Source organism: Lipotes vexillifer, unplaced genomic scaffold (assembly GCF_000442215.2).
Source record: "Lipotes vexillifer unplaced genomic scaffold, Lipotes_vexillifer_v1.1 scaffold302, whole genome shotgun sequence".
NCBI lineage: Eukaryota > Metazoa > Chordata > Mammalia > Artiodactyla > Lipotidae > Lipotes > Lipotes vexillifer.
Window position 1 is genome coordinate 2,481,108 of NW_006798913.1, and position 9,985 is coordinate 2,491,092.

At 35.1% G+C, this 9,985-nt stretch overlaps 1 protein-coding gene across 1 annotated transcript in view; it reads left to right on the forward strand.

Annotated features, from left to right (window-relative positions):
- Positions 1 to 9,985, forward strand: part of COL21A1 (collagen type XXI alpha 1 chain) — a 129,885-nt gene that overhangs the window by 71,132 nt on the left and 48,768 nt on the right. Inside the window, exon 16 of the mRNA XM_007471192.1 lies at positions 9,489 to 9,542. Within this exon, the coding sequence (XP_007471254.1) occupies positions 9,489 to 9,542 (54 nt within the window). The remainder of the gene's footprint in view (positions 1 to 9,488; positions 9,543 to 9,985) is intronic.

Genomic DNA, 9,985 nt, shown 5'->3' on the forward strand with positions numbered 1-9,985 from the left:
ATTCAGTGTTCATCACCAGCCCCTTCACCAATATCCCATAGTCATCATTTGGGCTGGATGAAACTTCTCCTCTGGTATATTCCTTAGGAAGGGCTTGTGAATACAGTATTCTCTGAATTCTTATATTTTAACATGTTTTTCTATATTCTTGTTACTTTGATAACAGCCTGACTGTCACTATTTTGCCATTGCCATTATCTCTTTAAACTCTTATCTGCTGCTTCTCACTGTTTTTCTCTGAATTTCTTTGAAATGTTGCTTCATTGCTGTCCTGTATGTTGCTGAGACCAATGTAATTGTCTTTCCCTTGTAAGTGGCTATGTCTTTTTGTATGAAAGCCCACAGTGTTAAAAAAAAATACTTTATGTTTAAAGTTTAATAGTATAAGTTGTGTCTCAGAATTACAGTTATCCCAAATCCTGTCAATAAGTAGATTCAGGACTATTAATTCTGGACTATTCTCTTGGATTATAGTTTTAAATAGACATTCTATTACATTGTTTTTGTTTATATCTAAGGACTCCAATTATAGACATGTCAAGATTTCTTTGAATGTCTTCTACCACTATCACTTTCTGAATCTTTATATCCTTCTTAGATGGAAATATTAAGAGAGATAAAGGGAGAAAGTGCCAATAATACAACAATATTAGGGGACTTTAACTCACCAATTGCATCAATGTAAGATCATTCAGACAGAAAATCAATAAAACAACACTGGTCTTAAAAGACACCATAAACCACTTATATGTAATAGATATCTATAGGACATTCCATCTAAAAATATCAGAATACACTCTGTTTTCAAGCGCACATAGAATGTTCTCTAGGGTAGATCACATGCTAGGCCACAAAACAAATCTCAACAAATTTAAGAGGATAGAAATTGCATCAAGCAATTTTTCTGTCCACAATACTATGAAACGAAAAATCAATTACAGAAAGAAAATGGGAAAAACACAAACACAGAGAGACTAAACTTTCTACTAAAAAACCAATGGGTCAATGAATAAATCAAAGAGAAAATCAGAAAATATTTACCTTGAGACAAATGAAAATGGAAACAAAACTTTCCAAAAGATATGGGATGCAGCAAAAGCAGCTGAGAGGGAAATTCATAGCTATATAGGCCTTCCTCAATAAGCAAGAAAAATCTCAAATAGGCAACCTAATCTACCACCTAGAAGGATAAGAAAAAGAAGGACAAATAAAGCCCAAAGTCAGCAAAAAGAAGGAAATAAAAAAGATCAAGAGGAAACAAATAAAATAGAGACAAAAAAAAAGAAGAAGAAAGAAAGAGAAAATCCCAGAAAACATCAATGGAAACAAGATGAAGAAAACTGATAAATCCTTAGCTAGGCTCACCAACAAGGAGAGGACCCAAATAAACAAAATAAGAAAGGAAAGGAGAAATAACAACTCACAGAGAGAGAAAAATCATAAGACAATGCTATGAACAATTATACACCAATAAATTGGACAACGTAGAAGAAATGGATAAATTTCTAAAATGTACAGTCTCTCAAGACTGAGTCAGAAGAAGCAGATGATTTGAACAGACTAATCACTAGAAGTGAAATTGAATCTGTAATAAAAAAAAAAAGAAACTTCCAGTAAACAAAAGCCTAGGACTGGATGACTTCCCTAGGGAATTTTAGCAAACATATACAGAATAATTTTTACCTATTCTTCTTAAACTATTCCAGAAATTTGAAGAGGAGGTAACACTCCCAAATTCATTTTATGAGGCCACCATTACCCTGATGCTAAAATCAGACAAAGTCACTACAAAAAAAAAAAATTTACAGGCTAATATCTTTGATGAATGTAGATGCGTATATCCTCAACAAAATATTAGTACACTGTATTCAACAATACATAAAAATGATCATACACTATGATCAAGCTGGATGTATTCCAGGGTCACAGAAAGCTTCAACATATACATATCAATCAATATGATACACCACCTTAACAAAAGGAAAGACAAAAATCATACGATCATCTCAATAGATGCAGAAAAAGCATTTGACAAAATTCAACATCCATTCATAATAAAAAACCCTCTCATCAACATGAATATAGAGGGAATATATCTCAACATAATAAAGGACATTTATGACAAACCCACAGCCAAAATAATACTAACAGTGAAAAGCTGAAAGCCTTCCTGCTAAAATCAGGAACAGGACAAGGATACCCACTCACACCACTTCTATTCAACATAGTATTGGAAGTCCTAGCCATAGCAATCAGAAAAAAAAAGAAAAAAAGAAAAGAAATAAAAGGCATCCAAATTGGAAGGAAAGAAGTAAAACTGTCACTATTTCCAGATGACATGATACTATATAGAGAAAACCCACAAGTCTCCACCAAAAAGCTATTAGAACTAATAAATAAATTCAGTAAAGTTTCAGGATTCAGGATTGATGCATAAAATGTCTGTTGCTTTTCTATGTACTAATAATGAACTAGCAGAAAGAGAAACCAAACAAAAATCCCATTTAAAGTTATACCAAAAAGAATAAAATGCCTAGGAGTAAACTTATCCAAGGAGGTGAAAGAACTATACTCCAAAAGCTATAAAACATTGATGAAAGAAATTGAAGATGACACAAAGAAATGGAAAGATATTCCATGTTCTTGGATTGGAAGTGTGAATATTGTTAAAATATCTATACTACCCAAAGCAATCTGCAAATTTAATGCAATCGCTATCAAAATACCCATGAGATTTTTCACAGAAGCAGAACAAATAATCCTAAAATTTATATGGAACCACGAAGTTCCTTGAATTGCCAAGATTACCTTGAGAAAAAAGAACAAAGCTGGAGGTATCACACTCCCTGACTTCAGATTACACTACAAAGTTACAGTAATCAAAACTGCATGGCACTGCCACAAAAACAGACATACCGATAAATGGAACAGAACTGAGAGCCCATAAATAAACCCACACTCCTATGGTCAAAGGAATCAAGAATTTACAATGGAGAAAAGAGAGTCTCTTCAATAAATGGTGCTGGGATAACTAGACAGCTACATGTAAAAGAATATAATTAGACCACTCTCTAACACCATATACAAAATTAACTCAGAATGAATTAAAGACCTAAATGTAAGACCTGAAACCACAAAACTTCTAGAAGAGAGCATAGGCAGAACTCTCTTTGACATAAATCATAGCAATATTTTTTGGATCTGTCTTCTAAGGCAAAAAAAAAAACAAAAGCAAAAATAAACAAATGGGAACTAATTAAACTTAAAAGCTATTGCACAGCACAGGAAACCCTCAACAAAGCGAAAAGGCAACCTATTAAGTGAGAGAAAATATTTACAAACGATATGATGTACAAGGGATAAATACCTCAAATATATAAACAGCTCATACAACTCGATATAAAAAAAACCAATTAAAAAATGGACAGAAGATCTGAATAGACATTTTTCCAAAGAAGACATACAGATGGACAGCAGGCACATGAAAAATGCTCAACATCACTGTTAGACTAATGCAGATCAAAATCCACTGAGATATCACCTCATATCTGTCAGAACAGCTATCATCAAAAAGAACACAAATAACAAATGTTGGAGAGGATGTGGAGAAAAAGGAACACTTGTACACTGTTGGTGGGAATGTAAACTGATGCAGCCACTTTGGAAAACAGTATGGAGGCTTCTTAAAAAACTAAAAATAAAATTACCATGTGACCCAGCAGTTCCACTCCTGGGTATATATCTGAATAAGTTAAAACACTAATTCAAAAAGATACATGCACCCCGGTGTTCATAGCAGCACTATTTACAATAGCTAAGATATAGAAGCAACCCAAGTGTCCATCAACAGATGAATCGATAAAGAAGATATGGTATATATACACAATGGAATATTACTCAGTCATAAAAAGAATGAAATTCTGCCATTTGCAACAATGTAGATGGACTTAGAGTGTATTATGCTTAGGGAAATAAGGCAGAGGAAGACAAACACTATATGTTATCACTTTTATGTGGAATCTAAAAAAATAAAAGAATTTATATAACAAAACAGAAACAGACTCACAGACATAGAGAACAAACTAGTGGTTACCAGTGGGAAGAAGGAAGAGAGGAGGGGCAATATAGGGGTAAGGGATTAATAGATGCAAAATACTCTGTGTAAAGTAGACAAGCAACAAGGATATATTGTACAGCACAGGAAATATAGCTGTTATTTTGTAATAACTTTAAAGAGAGTATAAACTATAAAAATATTGAATTACTATGCTGTACACTTGAAACTAATATAATATTGTAAATCAAATATATTTCAATAAAAATAAATACATAGATGAGAAGGAAAAAGACATGAATATATAATTCTCAAAACCAAAAAGATGTAAAATGGCTCTTGAATGTATGAAGAGGTTCAACTTCACTCATAATAAGACAAATACAAACTGAAACCATGCTAAGATACAATAACCCACACATTAGGTTGGCAAAAGTTCAAAAGCTTGATGGTACAGTCTGCTTGGCAAGGCTGTGAGTAAACAGGCATTTTCATACATTGCTGGAAGCAAAGCAAAATAGTACAACCCTTACAGGGATATGTGACAATAATTGTGCCAGGCAGAATTGAAAGTGGCCACCACCTCCTGGTGCTCCAGCCTTTTCATAAACCCCTACCTTTGAGTGTGCCCAGGACCTATGACTTGCTTCTAATCAACAGATGTCACTCCTGTAATGATGTTACATTATGAAAAGCTCCACTTACAGCCTGCTTGCTCTGGGGAATTTCCTTGCTGGCTTGATGAAGTAAGTAGCCATTGGTGGCAATGAAACAAATTCTGCCAATAAAGTGAGTGAATGTGGACAAAGATACTTCTGCAGTCAAGCCTCTAGATAAGAACACAGCCCAGCAGACCTCCCAATTAGCACCTTATAAGACCCTACACAGAGAACTCAGTAAAGCCATGCCCAGACTTCTGGCCCCAGAAATTATGAAATAATCAATATGTATTGTTTCAAGCAGTTAAAAAATAATTCACTCTGCCTAAATTATAATGCCAAACCATAGTGGTACAAATTTTAAAATACCATTATTTGAAAATAGTGTATCCTGAAACAAATTGTAAGAGTAAAGAACCGTTAAAACTCCCATTCTTTGGTGGCAGCAGACTAGCTAACTTTTCTGGATCTCTCCTTCTGTTTCTAGAGCTGTGCAAGGCACTTTCACAAAGGCTCTTATTTTAATGGTCACACACCTTCTACCAGATTTTGAGGATTGCAATGGCCACAAACTAAATTAGTCCCCATCCTTTTATTTTTTTTCTGGGTGAGTACCAAAGACCACCATATGAAAGGAAATACACAAGCAATGCAAGTTTCACATCTCTGTTTTGGGTTAAATTTGCTTTTTAAAAATAACTGGCTTCTTGTGGAATAAATCATCTTTGACATTAGCTGTAGAGACTGGATTGAGGAATAATGTTAGCATGACACTTTCTCAATTATCTTATATCAAGAAGGAATTAATAATAGAATAGAAAAATGATAAATTAGAGGTAAGGACATGCTATATGCCTTTTTCTCCACCAGCCAAACATTGGTTTATACCAGGATCTCCAGGTCATAAATGCAATCAAGTGCTCAGATTAAGTTCTTGTTACAGTATTGAATTTCATATACTAGTTGTGTATCACACTGGATAATTTTATGAAAAATGACTAAGCAGAAATCATCCTTTCATATCCCAATGAAACATTATTAAAAGAATGAAGAAAGAAAGAAAAAAAAGAATGAAGAGAACATTCATACGTAAAGATTACTGGCCATCATCTTGTCATAATTACACTGCATAATCTTCCAACAGCATATGCGATAGCCCTATCTGCAAATGTTTTTCCCATTTTCTTTATCTTCTCAAAATCGAGTATTTAAGAATAAATCATCCATTCCTCCTTCCTTGATGTGCTCCAATGGTTGTAAAGCAGGGAACATATATAGTCTTACATATATTCGTATATTGTGTTCAGCACTAGTCTAAGTATTCTGGGTGATTAAACAAAAAACCAACAAAAAAACCTCATATAGGATGTGTTTCTTGCCTTTAAAGAATGTGCAAGCCAGGAAAACAGTTCCTACATAGAGACACCTGCTGAAAAATCTGGCCATTGTAAAACTCAGCGCCAAGTGTAAAGCCATACAAAGCCACTGTGGTTCTGCAGAAAGGGGTGGGTGAGGGCAGAAAGGGTGTGGAGTCTCTTTCTTAAGATCTGGGCTAGATCAGTGGTTCTCAGAGTGTCATTGCAAGACCAGCAGTATCAGCACCTCCTGGAAACTTGTTAGAAATGAAGATTCTTGGAATTCACCCCAGAACTACTGAATTAGAAACTCTGAAATGGGGTCTGCCATCTGCAGTTTACCAAACACTCCAGGTGATTCTGATGCAGCTAGAGTTGGAGAATCACTGCCGTATATTATAAAGAGTAGATGCTGTTTTATTCATATGATTCTGTATCATTCTGATTATCTGCCCTAACAAGAAGCAGAAAGAGTAAGAAGAAATTAAATTCTCAAATAATTGTGGAACTCCATTATTGATATATGTTGCTGATGGTTACTTTTTTAAAAAAAATCTCCTAATTAGAATAAAATATTAAGACTGGGTTAATGGTCACAAAAGTAAAAGGAGAGATCTTTACCAACCAAAGTGGCTATGGAATCCCAAGTTAGTTGTTTCTGCTGTTGGACTAGTCTCCTCCTGCCTTTAATTTATATTATAAATTATAAACTACAGATTAGATCATCCTGTATATAATTTAATTTATATACATTTAATTTATATACAGATGATCTAAACTACAGATTTGCTTAAGTACGACAGTACCTGTAGGTAAGAGAAGTTAAGCGACCTAATGACTTACAACTCTGCCATCGTTCTCAAATCATCAGAATTAGCTGTTCACATAAATTTCTGGGCCCCGCCATCCAGAGTTTCTGACTCAGTAGGTCTGCAGCAAGGCCTGAAAGTTTGCATTTTGAAGTTCCCAAGTGAGGCGAAGCTGATCTGGCTGGGGTCTGGACCATCCTTGAGAACCACTGACACGGGTGATTCCACCTGATGTTATCAAATTGGTCCCACTGTTCACCACTTACAAAATCAATACTCATAAAATATTGGTAGAGAGGAAAGTTGCCTTTAATCAGAATGCCAGCAATCTGGGGAAATGATGGACTCAGTGCCCTCTCAAAAACCACCTCCGAAGATTCTGCTCAGCCATGAAAGCTTTTAAAGGGAAACAGGAAGTAATCTCAGTTAATCATTGGGCTAGGGAGTCAGAGTGGTTGCCATCCCCCACTGTATGCCACCTTGAGTGCAGACTTGTCAACTCCTCGTGATCTTTCTTTAGATCCTATCTCATTCACACAGTTTGCAAGATTACTGAATGGGAAGCTAGGGAAAAGTTCGGGTCATCTGGTAATTACTTATTCTTCATTTCTACTTCTTTGATCTACGGAAAGAACCAACAAGTTAGGCAAAGTATTATGTGATCAAAAGATTTGAAAGGTGTGCTAGGGCCAGAGATGAGTAGAGCACAGGGGTGCCTGGTGTAAGGTTAGTGTCAAGACAGAGGGGTGCCCCCTGCAGAAAGCTCTTTCCTGCAAAGAGTTTTTTCCTGCCTGAAGCTGCTTACACTGACTACTGCTGTGCCAAGTTCAGGATTGTTATTGTATAATTTCCCTCTGCCATTAGGACCTGCCATAGCCCTTTTGTCTAATCTTTTAGGCTTTTTAACTTGCGGCTTTTGTGAATCTAACATCCATCTCTGTTTCTCTGATATTTTCATAAGATTTTCTGTAGAACCGTTGGGTAGACAGGACCTCCTTGCCCTCTAGTTTGGTTAATTTACAGTAAAACATTATCCTTTTCCCCTTCTATCCTCAACTGTCATCTAGTGTTTGTAAATAAAATTGGAACAGATGAAATATTTGGCTTTAGCTGGTATTTCACTGTGCTAATGAATTGCAAGGATTCATAAAAGTGGGGGAAGCAGTGTTTATATAATATGATGAGGCTGGATTTTTTTCCCTAAGGGCTGATTGTGTTAGCCAAGTATTATTGGTTCTTCCCTCTGTGGTTCATTTTGTACAATTTGGGGGGTTCATTAGAATATGAAACTATGGAAAACGGTGTTGGCATATGCTACAGCACATGTATTCTGAGGCTTTTCCCCCCTTAAACTTATTTTGACTCAGGTATTTGAGTTATTTACAAGAAAAATATTTCCGTTTTTGTTTTACTTTCTCTCTTGCTCTCATGTAGGATGAAATGTTCTCTCTGGTACAATGCCAACCAAGTGTGGCACAATTGTTTGCAGAGAACTTTGCTTGTTAAGATGTAATACTTTGCTGAGCAGACACACAGCATCAAGGCTCCTGATGACAGATAGGTTTCAAAAAGTCTAAATGTTTGAGGGTGTGTGTGTGGTATGTGTCTGTGCCTATTTCAAGGGACTCTCCCCATCCGCTCTTTATTTTCATCCAGGCATTTTAATAGCTGTATTGATCTGTGGATATTATACATTTTAGGATTAAATTCAGCTAATACTTATTGTTTTAGTAGGCATAGTGTCAGATACGTTTTTACATGCTAGCAATTGATTCATTTGGGAAAAACTTATAGCGTTCCAGAAAGTGGGTGTAAAATAAGGCGCATAAATAATTCGAGCAGAGTAATTTAAAGATATATAACTGAAAACTATTATAATTTGAACAGGTACTTAAAATACACATTTTAGATGTTTATTTTAAATAGATACTGGATTAAAGTGCTAAATAATTTCAAGTAATAACCTATAAATAGCTGCATTCTTAATGAAAGTTTTCTTTTGATTTTAAAATGCAACTCTTAAGAGGCAAGGTCACATTATGTCCGACAGGTGAAAAATTTTAAAGTAAAAATAAAAATAGATATGAAAAAGACTGATATAAATGTGTATAAGTCACATTTACTTTGAAGAGAAGAATAATCCTATTCTCATAAGAAGTATACAAGTACCCCAGTTATTTTATAACAACTCAATTATCTGCTGTCATGTATAGATTTGATATTTATATAGTCACCTTATGAATTTCAGAATGAGTTATCTGATGTCAGGAAAAGTTGATATCAATAATCCAGACAACAAGGACCTACTGTATAGCACAGGGAACTATATTCAATATCTTGTAATAAACTATAATGGAAAAGAACCTGAAAAAAATATACATAAAACTGAATGTATAACTGAATCACTTTGCTGTACACCTGAAACTAACACAACATTGTAAATCAACTATACTTCAATTTTTTAAAAAAGAAAGGAAAGGAAAAAAAATAATACAGAAGTAATTTTTGTTTTTGTTTATATTTAACATGTTTTAGTGTGTAATGTCACATATTATTATTTTAGTGAGCATATGTGCAAACGGAATTCTCTATTTCTTTTTATCATTAAAAGGGAGAAGCAGGACCTCCAGGTGCTCCAGGGCAGGATGGATCACGGGGTGAGCCTGTGAGTACCTTCTCGATTCAGTTCTAAAAGATGATGTCCTTCTCCTGTCATGAAATCCTTTGACTATTTAAGTTGTCCTCCCAGATGCCCTATGCTTGTTCAGTGACTTCCAGACTAGGATTGTAGAAGCTCTTTGTGGAATACTGTAAAATATTAAAATATTCAATCCCCTTTTACAAACTGGGAAGAGTTTTGCTAGCAGGAAATTTATGTGATGAGTCTAAATCACAAAGTTCTAAAAAAAGACAAGCATGGTGCTGAGACAAGGAATTATGGCAGTGGGATAGTGGAGGTTATTTAGATACAATCTCTCCTCCTAAACCAGCAAATAGAAACCTGGGAGTTGCTGAGTGAGACTTTATCCCCTCTCCCGCCCCACCCCATCAGCTCAGAGAAGGCAAGAAAAGATCCCTTATTCCATTTTCTCTGACTTCTCTGTCTTT